The sequence below is a fragment of the Gorilla gorilla genome, chromosome 5 (genome assembly GCF_029281585.2).
Source record: "Gorilla gorilla gorilla isolate KB3781 chromosome 5, NHGRI_mGorGor1-v2.1_pri, whole genome shotgun sequence".
In the NCBI taxonomy this organism is placed as follows: Eukaryota; Metazoa; Chordata; class Mammalia; order Primates; family Hominidae; genus Gorilla; species Gorilla gorilla.
Window position 1 is genome coordinate 46,205,180 of NC_073229.2, and position 16,357 is coordinate 46,221,536.

At 36.9% G+C, this 16,357-nt stretch overlaps 1 protein-coding gene across 4 annotated transcripts in view; it reads right to left on the bottom strand.

Moving 5' to 3' along the window:
- Window positions 1–7,630: 7,630 nt before the first annotated feature.
- The window catches only part of SCAND3 (SCAN domain containing 3), a 46,891-nt gene continuing 38,164 nt past the window's right edge, over window positions 7,631–16,357 (bottom strand). For all 4 annotated transcript variants that reach the window (XM_019029968.4, XM_055390570.2, XM_055390569.2 and 1 more), the window contains 3 exons: window positions 15,542–15,689; window positions 10,909–12,401; window positions 7,631–9,831 (listed from right to left, as the gene is read on the bottom strand). In XM_019029968.4, the coding sequence (XP_018885513.1) occupies window positions 7,915–9,831; window positions 10,909–12,401; window positions 15,542–15,656 (3,525 nt within the window). In that variant the 5' untranslated portion in view covers window positions 15,657–15,689 and the 3' untranslated portion in view covers window positions 7,631–7,914. The remainder of the gene's footprint in view (window positions 9,832–10,908; window positions 12,402–15,541; window positions 15,690–16,357) is intronic.

A 16,357-nucleotide genomic window follows, 5' to 3' on the forward strand; every position in this document is an offset into this window, starting at 1 on the left:
CTGAGGGCAAAGGCCAACAGATGGAGGAAGGAAGAGAAAACAGGACAAAAACACTCTGTCCCTGTTGACATACATTTCTCAGCCATTGAAATAATGTTCAGACCACTTTATCTTGTGACATAAAATATGTGTTCATGGTTTAAACTACTTTGATCAATTCTAGAATATTCTTATCCTTTATCTTGACAATTACTTCTCCCGGTTCTCTCCTTAGGAGCAGATATTGGAACACTTTGGTTTCTCCTTGATAACTTCACTTCTTTCATTATTTTTTATTCTTTCTATTCTGCTTTCAGCATAATTTTGTCAGATTTATATTTAACTAATTCCTTTATATTTTAAACTTCAAAAACATATAAAATAATATTTATAACATATTTATAAGCCATTTACAAAAAATAATAAGCTGAACATCCTTGTTCCCCCCACCCATGTTAAGAAACAATATGACCTTAGTGGCTCTGCCAAAATCACAATCCCTCCCTTCTTCTGTCACCCAAGAGAGATAATCCCTATCCAAAATTCTCTCTTTGTATTTTGTGGGCTTTCTCTTGCTTTATAGTTTTACCACATAGCATCTCTAATTTATGCTGTTTAGTTTCTTCACATATATAAAATTTTTATAAAGTTTTTTAATATAAATGGTACAATATTTGTGATTCTTCTGCAACTTGGTTTTCTTTCTCAATATTGTATTGTTAAATTTAATCCATGTTGATGCATGTAAATGTAGGTCATTTATTTTTAAAGTTGACTTTATTGAGGTATAATTTACATAGAATAAATGCACCCATTTTATATACTTTGATGATTTTTAACATATATGCATTTACATATATATATACCCACTACTTAATCAAGATATAGTCCATTTCATTACCCCCAAGATTCTCAGTAAGCATTCATTTTTGCTACTGTATTCTAGTTGTTGAATATAGTACAAATTTTAGTTGTTGAATAAATATATTACAACTGTCCTGTGAATAAACATTTGGGTTGTTCCCAATATGGGTTATATATTGATGTTATAAACACTCAAAGACATGGCTCCTCACAATGCATGTAAATAAGAGTGGATTTGAAAGATTGTAGGGCATGCACATCTTCAACTTTACTAGATAATGTCATATTGTTTCCTAAAATGCTTCTACCAACATGTACATAAAATTCAGAGTATAAGAGCTTGAGTTTGATTCACATTCTTGCCAACACTTGATACTTTAATTTGGGTCAGTCTGGTGAGTGTAATTGTAATTTAAATATGTATTTCTATGATTACAAATTATTTTGAATATCTTTTTATTTTTTGAGATGAAATCTTACTCTGTTGCCCAGGATCACTGCAACCTCCACCTCCTGGGTTCAAGCGATTCTCCTGCCTCAGCCTCAGCTGGGACTACAGGCGTGTGCCACCACGCATGGCTAATTTTTGTATTTTTAGTAGAGATGGGGTTTCGCCATGTTGGCCACGCTGGTCTCAAACTCCTGACCTCAGGTGATCTACCCTCCTCGGCTTCCCAAAGTGCTGGGATTACAGGCATGTGCCGCCACACCCAACCTGGTTTCAAATATATTTTTATATGTCTGTTGGGCATACAGACTTTTTCTTTTTTGAAGTGCCTATTTTGCTAATTTTTCTATTTAGTTGCTTGTTTTTTCTCATTGATTTATAGTAATTCTTTATATTCTCAATAATAATCCTTTGTCAAGCATATGTGTTGCAGATATACACTCCAGTTTTGATTAATGGTTTCACATTTGATGGTGTCTTATGGTAGGCAGAAGTTAATCATTTTAATACAGCTAGATTTCTTTTTTATAGTTTGTGTTTTTGCATCATAAGAAACTATTTCCTTCTTCAGGTTCAAAAACGCATTCTCCCACTTTCTCTTCAAAAAGTTTTATAGCTTTGACTTTCACATTTAAGTCTAAAATATTTAGAATGCAGGGATCCAATTTCATTTTCTTCTAAATGGACCATCACTTTTTTCTCTTCCTCACTGAGGAGCAAAGTTCTGTTATATACCAAGTTTCCTTATACCCACAAGATTGTTTCTGGATTCCCTATTCTGTTCTAATGGTTTATCAATTGCTGTCTTAATATCATGTCTTAAGCACTATAGCTTTATAATAAGTTTTGTTATCTGATAATGCAAATTTTCTCCTGGTTTTGTTTTTAAATGTCTCTAAGCAACTATTGACCTTTGCTCTTATTTTAGACACAGTTGTAGCATAGTATGAAACCTCTATTGGTGTATTTGAGGAAAGAGAGCATTTTCCTTGGATTTTCCCTCTGCCTCCTGTGGTAGAGTTGCAAAGGAGGAAGTAAAAGCTGAAAAATAACAGAAGTAGGGTCAGTGGCCAGACTGACTGATGCCACTGACCAGGCCTGAATGTAAAAGATTAACCCCCACCCTAACCGCATGTGCGGTTAAGCTCTGGTCGATTCCAGACATTGTATGGAGAAGCATTGTGAAACTTTCTGTTCCGTTCTGCTAGCCCTCACCACTGATGCATACAGCCCTCAGTCAGGTAGCCCACGCTTGCATAATCAATCATGACCCTTTCACGTGGACCCCTTAAAGTTGTAAGCCCTTAAAAAGGCCAGGAACTTTTTCTTCAGGGAGTTCTGTTCTTGAGACGCAAGTCTGCTGGTGCTTCCGGCCGAATAAAGCCTCTTACTTCCTAAATCCGGTGTCTGAGAGGTTTTGTCTGCGACCCATCCTACTACATATTTATTTTATTTTAAAAATATTTTTAATTTAAAAAATTTGAGGGATAGACAGGATCTTGCTCTGTAGCCCAAGCTGGAGTACAGTGACACAATCATATCTCACTCTAGTCTCTAACTCCTGGGCACAAGTGATCCTCCTGCCTCAGCCTCTCAAAGTGCTGGGATTACAGGTGTGAGCTACTTCACTTGGCCTCTACTGGTATTTTCAATACAATTGCTAACTGGCACCTTTATAATATGGAGCCTTTCAGATATATGTGTAGCAGGACAAGCTGCAGACAAAACCCCTCAGACACCGAGTTGTAGAAGGAAGGGCTTTATTCGGCCGGGAGCTTCAGCAAGACTCACATCTCCAACCACCAAGCTCCCGGAGTGAGGAATTCCTGTCCCTTTCAAGGGCTCACAGCTCTAAGGGGGTGCGTGTGAGAGGGTCATGATTGATTGAGCAAGCAGAGGGTACGTGACTGGGGGCTGCCTGCACCGGTAATTAGAACAGAACAGAACAGGACAGGGATTTTCACAGTGCTTTTCTATGCAATTTCTGTAATCTATAGATAGCATAACCGATTAGGTCAGGGGTCGATCTTTAACTACCAGGCCCAGGGCGTGGCACTGGGCTGTCTGCTTGTGGATTTCATTTCTGCCTTTTAGTTTTTACTTCTTTCTTTGGAGGCAGAAATTGGGCATAGGACAATATGAGGGGTGGTCTCCTCCCTTATGTCCACTTTCTTGAATCCCTACTCCCATTTATTCAGTTCACACTATTATCATAAATCTATTCCATTACAAAATTCTTCCTAGTGTCCTGCTGTCCTTCAGCATTCCAATCTATTTTTTACATTGTACCTGAAAAAGCTTTGCTAAAATGTAACTCAAGTCATCTTCTACTTATCAATCTTTTATTGACTTCCCAGTGCCCCCAGGATTATGGCTAAAACTCCTCAACTTGGTTCATCTTTATGAACTAGCTTCTGTTCTGGCTATCTTTTTCCAACCTACATCATCTTGCATTTCTTTGTGCTCCTGTCACTCTGAGTTCAGTTTTGGTTCCTCAAATCAACTGAAAGAAGGTTTTTCTGCTTTCAAGTGGAAGAAGAAAATGGCAATTTGAAAAATTAGCTCTCCCAAAGAGATTTCAGCCACAAATTCATTTGCATTTAAATCCTAAAATAAAGCACATCATTATTTCAGCATAAACTCTTAAAAGTCATACAATCCAGCCGGGCATGGTGGCTCACGCCTGTAACCCCAACACTTTGGGAGGCTGAGGCGGGCAGATCACCAGGTCAGGAGTTCGAGACCAACCTGGCCAATATGGTGAAGCCCTGTCTTTACTAAAAATACAAAAATTAGCCTGTTTGGTGGCGCATGCCTGTAGTCCCAGCTACTCTAGAGGCTGAGGCAAGAGAATCGCTTGAATCCAGGAGATGGAGGTTGCAGTGAGCCGAGAACATGCCATTGCACTCCATCCTGGGCAACAGAGTGAGATTCCATCTCAAAAAAAAAAAAAGAAAAAAAAAAAGTCATGCAATCCATAACAACCTCAGGCTTTTCACCTTTATATAATTTTAATGAGCCGAAGGTTTGATTATTAAAACAGCTATAACTCCTATAACTCTCTCAATCGTAACAAATTGATCATAAATTCAATTTAACACACATGTCAGAATACAAAGCACACAGTATGTTCTTTGAACCAGTAAATAAATGTCTTATTCTTTATCATAATAATTTCTAATTGTATAATGTTTGAAACTTTCACAATCTTTCTATCTTGGTGAACACTGGCAAAGACATTCTGGGAGTTATTCAGGAGAGATTCACTGCAGAAAGTACACAGCCATATATCAGAGAAGGGACACTTTCTAACAGGGATCCTTTTAGAACCTGACTCAAGATTCTTTTGTCTTTGAAATATCTAAGCAGCCAGCCAAACCAGAACAGCCAAACCCCAAAAGCCCAGAGTTTGACTGCACCACTGAGATCACTCAAGTAATCTCTACCCTCCTTTCTCTGCCATAAAAGCCCCACCCTGGGTTTCCCCTCACTTTGGTTCTTTCTCAAGTTTCTCACCAGCAGAGCTGAAGGAGAAGTGGTCTTTCATCCAGGTGGCTGGGGTAATATAGAGGAATCTGGGTATAAGGTTGCAAAGGCCATCAGGCCCCTTAGCTGCAATTCCCTCTTGTATCCTGCTTCCTCAAACCAGGGCTAGACCAAAGACTTCAAAATATGTGCACGCGCGCACACATACGGGTACCAAGCATAAATTTGTAATTTGCCCTCTAAGCCCCAGAATTCAAGCTTTCTCATTCTTTCATGGGGACCATGTGAGAATTCTCCAAGATATTTGTGGGGGCCTTACCCACAAATATATAAATAGATAGATAATGGCTTTTACCTCCTTCCTCTGTCCATAGCTATAAATGCCCACAGGCTTTGTGGGAGAGTTCTCCAGGCTGAAGGACAGTTTTCCTGAATGTGACACTAGCCGAGAGGTCAGAATTAATTACATTCCTTGGTGTCACCTGACCCACAGGAAACTTGCATATCTTTGCCACCCCAAACTGTGAGACTACAGACTGAACTACTGCAAGTCTAATCGCCTCCCCTCCCCACCCCACCTTCCCTTTTATTTTCCTGATAAAGTAGGCAGAAAGCAGATGAACAAGTTTGCTGCCTAAATTAACACCCAATCTGGAAATAAAATACAAGTCTCTCCTTCCTGAAGGCATCTTCAATAACTACCAGTGATTCCCTTGGCAGAAAGCACAATTTTGGGAGCTAGTTCTACCACTTCTCAATCATCCTTCAAGTTAGGTCCGGGTGTGTGCATGGAGGCAGTGGGTGGTGGGGTTTTCTGATTCTAGTCATTGTCAGATTTCTTTAAAAAGTGAAGTACTTAGCGTTCCCTTGACCCATCTTTGACTCCTCCCTAGTTGCTGTTCTTTGAGTAATAGGAAAAGCCCAACACAACCTCCTGTTATACATAAATACAATTTTTTAAAACCAGCACATATATACATGATAGATGGAAATAAACAGTACTGCATACAGTAGTCATAAGTATATACAAATAAAGATACCTTTGCATTGTATTCATATACCACGTTTATAGACATGTGAACTTGCTGCAAAACAAGCAGAAAATAGGAAGAGAAAATCAGGTTATCTACAGAATCACTAGTCATCAAATTTACATTAAGAATAGGCAGTAAGATTTCATGATCTCAATAAAAATCTCAATAAAGCTGTTGCCCTAAAAAAATTTACAGTGAGACAATAAAACAGGGAGGTTAAGGGAGGAAAGACAAATATTCCTATGTCTTAAAAAAAAGGTAAAGCAAGTTAGCCTCCTGGCACTGAATCACTTGCAGAAAAAAATAAAAATAGTTGTTCAAGTATATGAGAAGGCTTTGTACCAATCTCAGACATCCAATACTTTATATTTCTTAGAGAGAAAGTAAGGGAATTTAGTTCTCTTTTAATATGTACTCTTAATTCCCTCTTAATTTCTTCCAGACTACTTTAAGTTTTTATAGAAATAAATATAAAATCACCACATTGCCTTTTGAAATTAAAAATGGGAAACACAATACTTTATTCAATCAATAAAACAAACGGTAAAACATTTTAAAATCCCTTAGTTCTAAAATATGGTCAGATAGGAAAGAGGGCATATAATTTGTCAGTGGGAGAAATTAAACCACTGTCTTCTAAATCTATCCACCATGATAAGGTTTTTTGTTTTTGAAAAGCTGTAAGATTAAAACAAACACACAATAAAACATAATCCAATTAAGGTTTCAGGACTAAATATGAACATTTCCTCTACTTTCAAAGGTTTGGAGGATCCTTGAAACTTCCATTACCAAAAGGTTAAATTATTAGTAACATTCTGAATCACTAAATAGCCTTCCTTTCCTTAACTTTGAATATCACATTTATTTGAAATGAAGCACTTACTGTAAATTGCTACCCTGTCTAGGAAAAGATATTTTCTTCATGGATTCTGTCATGTTTTGATGCTAAAGAACCTGTTTTATCGGACTAATTTGCTTTCGATCATTCTAAATTTCACAGACACAAGAGCAGATATCTGTGGCATTTTTCTGAATCATCTCCAAACAAAATAGAGGTTGTTAAATCTAATTGAGGTGCCAATAATTTCTGACTTTGTCCCAGAGCACCTTAAAGGCAATCAGCTCTAGCAAAATCTAGAAACCACCTAACATAAACTTGTCAGTATGGCCCAATCGCCCATCCTTATGAAATCAGAATTTATTGGCCGGGCGCAGCAGGTCACGCCTGTAATCCCAGCACTTTGAGAGGCCGAGGTGGGAGGGTCATCTGATGTCGGGAGTTCAAGATGAGCCTGGCCAACATGGTGAAACCCCATCTCTACTATAAATACAAAAATTAGCCAGGCATGGTGGTGGGTGCCTGTAATCTCAGTTACTCGGAAGACTGAGGCAAGAGAATCACTTGAACCCAGGAGGTACAGGTTGCAGTGAGCAGAGATTGCACCAGTGCTCTCCAGCCTGGGCAACAGAGCAAGACCCTGCCTCAAAATAAATAAATAAATAAATAAATGTATCAATATGAATCCAAGGCCATAACACCATTACAAAATAAGTGTTCCCTTCCATCCTACTCACACGCTTTGTCTAAACATGCACCTACAAAACAAACAACATCAACTTCCAACCTAACCACTCTGGATCAGTTTAACAAACTTCATACCCTACTGACCTGTCCCCTGCATTTGAATTCTAAGCCTACCCCTTTGAATTCACTTCCCTTCACTGACCTTGTCTATTTCAAAGAAACCATCTCCCATCCTGAAGTTGTCCTACAATCTTAACACGCTAATGAAATACAAGAAGAAGACACAAAATATAAGATCAAATGTTTTAATATTAGAATCAACAGATTTAAAATTATATCTTAATAAATACGACAAATATGAGGAAAAATAAAAGAATTATAAAAACCGTACACATTCTTAATTGAAAATATACATATAGGCAATTTATATAGAAAATTGCTGTTTCACTCATAACTTTTCATACTTCCATAACTGTAACTAGACAGAAAGTTTAAAGTGAAATAGCAAATTCCTCACACTCAATGCTTATATGCATACTTTGAACCAATACCTTACATATCAATATTTAAAGCTTTTAATGTGATAAGTGAGCTTGCTTCTTGCTTGTTAATTTGTCTAATCTAGGTTGGATTGATGACAGTGCTACCCTCAGGGGATAATGTATATTTAAACTGTTTCTATGTTTTGTTTTAATAACACTTAAAGTAGAGAATCCAGTCTCACAGAGGTATGTTGAGGGGAAAAGAAGCAGCGATTTTAAAGCTATCTCAGCAAGCTCAGGATAGTCATTTTTAGCTTTTATCCAAAATGAAGGAAGTGATGCTGTATTTTCAAAACTGATTTTCAATCCTTCGTCGGTAGCCAGCTTCAACAACTTATCCTGTAGAGTTACAGTTAAATTTAAGTTATCTTTTGATGAAAGAAATGGATTTTGGATCCACAAATTTCCTATGCGTGGATCTTCTTTTGATGGAAAATAAAATTCAAAACATTCTAACAAATTTGTAAGATGTTCACTGATAACTTTTCGCAGATGTGCAATATCAAGATCATTACCTACTTCATTGATAATTGTTGTTAAATTATGAAACATGTCATAACAATCTGTAGAAATCCTGTTTTTCCAAGCTTCTAACTTCTGTTTTTGTCCTTCAACTTTATCTGCCATTGAAAAATAAGTTGCATTTTTCCCTTGCATAGAAGCATTAAGATCATTAAAAATACTGAAGATATCAGACAAATAAGCAAGTCTGGCTGTCCAATTCACATCTTTAAAAAGTTGGGACCAGATGGGTTTCTTGCCTTGCAGAAACACTAAGAGTTCATTTCGTATTTCAAACATTCTTGACAGAACTTTTCCCCGTGATAACCACCGTATCTCAGCATGCAGTAACAGTTGCTTATGATCAGCTTCCATATTATCACATAATAAAGAGAATAATCTTGAATTCAATGCATTAGATTTTATATAATTCACAATTTTTACTATATCATTAAGTACACTATTTAGTTCAGCTGATATTTTTTTCATAGCAAGACTTTCTCGATGAATGAAGCAATGTGTTGTTTTACATTCTGGCGCAAGTTCCTTAATCTGGGTTACCACTTCAGAATGTTTTCCTGTCATTGAAGCTGCACCATCAGAACATACTCCTACACAAAATTTAAATTCCAAACCACATTTGTTAACAATATAATTCTTTACAGCTTCATACAGTTCTGAGCTAGTTGTGTTTGTAGGCAAAGAGGCTGAAAAAAAGAACTCTTCCTTTATATCATCATCATGTTCAAACCTCACATAGACTAAAAGAATTATCATGTTAGCAATATCTCTGCATTCATCAAGTTGCAATGAAAAATACTTTGCTAGTTTTATTTGTTCTATGAGTTGATCTTCCATATCATTAGCCAGTTCCTGAATACGTCGAGCTATGGTGTCATTGGAAAGTGGTACCTGAGCTACCTTCTTTGCTGCAGATTCACCCAACATTTCCAAGCAAACTTCTTTGATGCAGTCTTTCACTAGTGTCTCAGCAATTGTGTATGGTGTTTTAGACTTAGCAACCGGAAGTGCTACTTTATATGAAGCCCGCAAAGCACTAATGTTTATATGGGAAACGTTGAACACCTGCTTTGGTTGGCTTTTCAATTCACTACTCTTTCTTTCAAAGAATTCTTTTGGTTGTGAACTTATTTCTTTATGTTTTGAATATAAATGTCGCTTAAGCTTTGATGGTTTCATTGCTTCATTAGCCAGTACATCTCCACAAATAATACACTGTGGTTTTAGTACTTCACCATCAATTACAGCTACAAAACCAAACTCAATATATGAAGGATCATATTTCCGAGTGAAACTAGCATGAACTCTTTTGGTTTTCCCTTCTTCAGGATAACTTCTATTGTTAACATTTCTTTTATTACTACTACTGTGTTCAGAAAAGACATGTCTTTTCTTGACAAAAAAGTCCAGTGAAGCTTGATTCGCCATCTGAAATTAGGAATAAAAGTAAATAATATGAATTTTACTTTCCTCCTTCAGCTAACAATGTTATACCACAAGTTAAAAACTAGACGATTAAAATAAAAAATTATTTTAAAGTTAAGTTATAAAAATAAATGCATGCCTATATTTTCTCAGAGTTTTATACATCTTTGGGTTATGGCTGATAAACGAAACATAAAGTATCACAGGTTGTAATGGGGACCTATTGTGTTTGACTAGTGTGTAACTGCCACCACATGTGACTCACCTTGAGAGTTTAACAATACCTAAATTGGTCTATATTCTATTCAGTAAGATGAGTCCATTAATCATGTGCTTGGATGTTGCAGTAATGTCAATTGTTATAAAGGTTTCTAAATACTTACGCTTAATTTTTATATTTATTTCCTTATGGACTGGAGTTTTTATACCAGTACTGCTCTACTGATCACACGTTGTGTACCACTAGTTTAAGTCATAAGTAACCTCCATATTTCAAAACATTAACCCTACTTCATAAAGCCTATTGATTTTAAATTTTTTTGGTTCTATTTCATGCTCTCCATTTAAATTCCCAAACTGAAGTCTTTCCCAACACAAACCCATATCTTCCAAGCAAATTTATCATCCCCTACCCCTACAAATACTTCTTCACTTGATTTGAAATGTCCTTTCTTAGCTTACCCCGAACCCAAACTCACATGATTGAAACAGAGAAACGCTAAATTCATCTGTTACCAAACTCATTCTCTGTAGAAACATACCAGCATACACACTATTTATTCCCTCAATCTTAGCTTTCTCATTCCCCCAAGAAATGTGTGACATCAAAAAGGAGTAAAAGAGATACTGTTCATCACCCCTAGAATAATAAAAAAGGCAGGATTCACGCTTACAACTTTACAACTTCCAACTTGGAAAAAAAGAGAAGAAGCATTAAAAGTAATTAGGCCTTCTTTGGGGGAAATATATCCAAGGTAATAAAAATGTGCTTTCATATACCTTGTCACACAACACTTATTCACAGTACACTGTAATGAGATTCTTCCCCTGCTTTCATCTACGGCAGATATTCAATCTTACCCAATCTCCTACTTTGTCTGGTGAAAATGGTGTCCCTGATGGCTTTAGCATTTTGGAAGGTTTAACAGGCAAACTTCTTTGAATCTCATCATGTTTCCTTTTCATTGTGCTGGTTTCATAGCAAAGGCTACAAGTTATTTGCCGACCACAGCCCTCAGTCCCATGTTGAGAGGGCACTCCACAAATTGCATGGATATTTCCATCACATGATATACAACTATTAACACCTGTGCATTCTTTTTCACAAACTACACAGGATAAAAATCTTAGTCTGCTCTCAGGAGGGCTTTTTTCAGCCACCTTAGGAGTGACAGAAAGATTCTCTTCAATATCACTACTGTCTGTTCCAGCCTCAATGTTTTCTTCATACTGGGCTCTTAAAGTATTTTCTAACTCTTTGTCAGCCTGATCTAATTCATTTTCTGTATGCAAGCTGGCAACAAGTTCTTCAGTTAGCTGAGAATGGGACAAGCCCAGTTTAGCTTCAGAGCTAAATGCACTTTCACATGGAGTCTGTTGCATGCTTCTGTGATAGGGCTGATTTTGGGACATCTGAATGAACCACAAAAATTCAGTCCAGTGTGATGAGTTGTTAGTTTGCATCCAGGAGAAAATCCTCTTTCGGATATCCTCAGTTTGTTCTGCAGAACTCTGGCTTTGGCAGGTCTGAGACTTCCCATGGACAATTTTCAATTCTGGCCAAATATTACTGAGTTCACTGACAACTTGGCTTGAAAATTCCCTCCCATTGTCAGATTGTAGGACACTGGGTGCTCCAATAATTGTAAATATATCTAAAAGAGCATGTGCAACTTCCGTAGGCCTTTTAGACTTTAATGACCGCAAAAAAGTTAACTTTGTACAGAGATCTTGATAATGCAAAATAAATCTGTACTCCCCATCAGGATTCAACTGCATGTCTATAAGATCTACTTGGCATCTTGAACTAACTTCCTTAATTGGTTTTGATGTTAGAACCTTCTTGAGTTTTGAATTTTTCTGTTGGCATGGTTTACAGAGGGTCAGATACAGCATTATAACTTCTTTTGTGATGTTCTTGTATTTCGCTTGTAACTCTTTCTCCATGCGAGTACGTCCACCATGTCCAATGCTGAGATGTGTATTATGCAGAATGTCAAATAAGTCCTCACTGTGTAAGTAATACCGTATTTTATCTGTTTCCCCATTTACAGCCTCAATTAGCTTCTCATTTCCTTGTACAAGGATAACATCAAATCTAGCCAAGCGACGGTAGTCAACTGATTCCTTTTTCGCCTTAGCTTTAGCTTCTTTCACTTCCTTTATCAACTGACAGTACTTTGCTTTAGAAAATATCTTAGTATTATTACTTTTGTTTTCCAGTAACCTTGCTAAGCTTCTGAAGAACTTTTCTCTCATGTTTTCTGGTTCAATTTCTGCTTCATTAGTATCTAAGCTACTGAGGTTATCATCACCCATGCTTTGAGACATCATGGAAAACCACAAAAATGACCCTAAAAACAAAGGAAAAAAATCAATTAGAATATTCAGGAATATAATTTAAAAGACATATATTGCCAAAGGAGCCAGTAGTGCTTGAGGCAGAAGTAGGGAATATGGACACACAAAAGGGGATACCATTTTCTTTCTTTTTTGAGACAGAGTCTCACTCTGTTGCCCAGGCTAGAGTGCAGTGGCACAATCTCAGCTCACTGCAACTTCTGCCTCCTAGATTCAAGCAATTCTCCTATCTCAGCCTCCCGAGTAGGTGGGACTACAGGTGCGCACCATGACACTTGACTAATGTTTTTATTTTTAGTAGAGATGGGGTTTCACCATGTTGGCCAGACTGGTCTTGAACTCCTGGTCTCAAGCAATCTGCCTGCCAGCCTCAGCCTCTCAAAGTGCTAGGATTACAGGCGTGAGTTACTGCACCAGGCCAGGGGGATACCATTTTGATTAAGGAATCCAACCTTGGTGGAATGAAGAGCGTAAATGAAACTCCAGCCAATAACAAAAAGTTTCAAACAATAAAGAGCAGAAAACCAGGACATGAATTTCCAGAGCAGTTTTCAGGATTGAAGCACTGTTTTATGTAAAATAGGATGCAAATTAACATTTACTTGTTTGTTTACTATGCAAAGACTTTTTTTTTTTTTTGTATTTTTAGTAGAGATGGGGTTTCACTGTGTTAGCCAGGATGGTCTCGATCTCCTGACCTCATGATCCACCTGCCTTGGCCTCCTAAAGTGCTGGGATTACAGGCGTGAGCCACCACACCCGGTCTCATACTTTTTTTTTTTGGAGGAACCTCAGCAAGACAATAATAGATTTTAAAAAAAATCTCCACACTACACATTTTCCCTTTTATTCAGTCAGGTTAGCTATTACATCAACATTTGAGGAGTAAGTTCCAAGCTAATATATTCATATCAGCTCCCTTTTAGGGCTATTAACTACAAACTCAATACAAATAGCTTCATTACTAATTTTAATAAGAGTACTGGATGAGTCAAAATCAGTGAAAAATTTCTGACTTAATAAAGCTTATTAAAAGAAATTTCTAGAACACTCATAATAACAGAAACACTAAGAATACTTCAAATTTGGCTAAGTGTTAAGAAAAAAACTATTTTGGAAAAAGTAAAAAATAATAATTTGGAATTAGCATAACATCTCTAGATAGTTTTATAGTTGCTTGGAAAAATACTTTCACTCAAGTCAACATCATTTATACTATCAATTTGCATACCAAATAGTGAGACAGAGCAGGGACCCCTCTTAGGGGCCTGTCAGCCACCCCTAATCCCAAGCATGGTAATAACAGAAAATCTTGAGTTCCTTCAAGGGAAATTCCGGGCACCTAACTATCTTTAAGAAGTAAATGAGCAACTTGATAAACAAGAAGGTAATACCTTAAAACAACATCCAAAAAAGTTAGTCATGAGATGTTCCCTATATTAACTAAAGATAGCATCTTAAAATATATCCCTAAGTTGTTTTTCAGAAACCCATACCTCTACCAAATGGATCCACTGGTCTGAAGACCTCAGATAATGGGGAACTGAGGACTGAACTCCAACCGCTGCTTTGTTCTAAAGTTCTTCCTGTGGGGCCTGGAAGAAGTCACACCCACAAGCCAGAGCTAACCTTTCTTTCTGCTGATCCCAAATTTTTAGACAAAGCTTTGCCTCCTTAACCAATTGCAAATCAAAAAATCTTTGAATCTACCTATGACCTGCAAGCCCCTTCTCTGAGATGTCCATCCTACCTTTTTAGGTCAAAATAATGTACAGTGTCCACGTATTGATTTATGACTTTGCTTGTAACCTCTGACTCCCTTCTTTTAAAAAAACTTTACTTGCAAACCATTGGGGAAACTGGGTCTTAATTTTGAGGGGCCCAATTCTCCTTGCTTGACACTCTGCAAATAAATGCCCTCTTTTCTCCTGTTGATGTGGATGTTTGGCTTTCCCGTGCCAGGCAAGTGAACCCCTGTTTGGTTCTGTAGCAATAATGAACTACTAAATTTAAATCATCTAAAATGTTTGTATTTTCTAAAACTAGGTTAAAATTAATGATATGTTACTGTGTGGTTTGGCCTCATTTAACTCTCAATTGCTCCAGTAAGGCTTCTTTGATCATTAAATTTAAACTCACAGTGAGTTTTCCTTTCCTGAAAATCATTATCTATTTATAACACAAGTTAGCACTATAGCACTTTTTTCTTTAACTGTTTTATAGGTAGATGCAACAAGACTGTAAGTTTCTAAAGAAACAGAGATCACTTATTTCTCTAGTATCTTTCACATTATCTAACACGTTACTACATCTAGTGTTCAATAGAAAATTGTTAATTAACTTTATAATAAAATAACAATAATGGTAAGTGCTATCTCAAAATGTGACTGAAAAAGACCATCGTATGGATAGCATTTCTTTCCATGCTGATCCATTTTGTGCCATGCTATAGAACTAGAAGCAGAGAAGGAAAATAAACAAGAATGAATTAGAAGAAGAAATACAGGGCAATGTCAAGATAACCAGGAAAATATGAGCCCCAGAAGTTTGTAGAATCAATATTAATGTCTAAGAAAATTGTTAGGGCTATAAGAGGAGAAAAACATTGTATCCATTTTACCTAATCCTTTTTAAATGGAAAAGATAGCTGTTCCAGAACCAGGCCAGACTCCGCCTCTACTATACATTATACCAATAACAGACCTTAGAACACTAATAAACATAGACTTCAGAAATTCCATATTCTAAGGTAGAATTTCCAAATAGTATTTCCAATGTATACACAGTCATTATGTAACAAAAATTGTGGTCAGAGGCTACAGCAATGGGACCCATGACTACACTGACAAGTGCTCAGTATTTACATACAGAGGTATCTGATTTATCCACAGGTACTTACTAACTTCATTACAAAGTATCCATGAAAAATCTTGTGTTCAAGTATTTTTGACATTATTATCTGACTGTTTTAATTCAACTCCCTTAATAACATTACACTATACTGATTGGCTTTTCCTTCAACTATTAATACATTCAGTAGAAGCTGAAATGGAATGAGGTTTGATAACTTTCAATACTAGACCCTTCATTCTCCCAAGTCTCACCTTCTTTCTTAGAACTAAATTATTCTCACCATTATCTTGAAGTGGGTGTGGCTCCGGAGATTCACATTCCATTCTATCTTCCACAGACTGAAGCTGGGTGCCTAAAGACTCCTTTGCAGAATCCAGAGGGATCATTTCTTCCATAGAAACTTCCTGCCCATATGTGCCCTGTGAGACCTGTGGACAAGTAGGTGCATTTGGTAAACAATATAAATAATTGTAGTTTGTCATAGCTAAACTTGTATTCTTCCACTAAAATAGAATGTAAGAAGAAAAAAATCAGTCTTTACTGAATTCTTAAGTACAAGATAAAACATGAAGAGAAATGAAAAATGCTGGGACTAATAAAGCCAGAGCCATACAACAGAAACTGATGTCTCTATAGGACAGGAGTTAAAACGCATCCCTTTGGTTTCTGTTTCTGGGAATAACAACGAAAGCACGTTAAAGAAATATCTCCTAAACCGTGATGACTGAAAAAAATTGTAAATGAGTTTCAGTGTGGTTAATTAAAAGTAAATATTGGGCCGGGTGCAGTGGCTCATGCCTGTAATCCCAGCACTTTGGGAGGTCGAGGCAGGTGGATCACCTGAGGTCAGGAGTTTGAGAGCAGCCTGGCCAACATGGAGAAACCCTGTCTCTACTATTAATAATGCAGATTCACCAGGCCTAAGAAAATGTACAAATTGTTAAAGGATTACAGAGTTATTAATGTTTACACTTATGCTGCTACATCGAGTTGGAAAATGTCCATGGATAGTGAATCCCAAAATTGCACATAAACCAGAATATTCTAAAAGGGAATATCCAATGACATAGGAGGAGATGAAAGCCTACATATTATT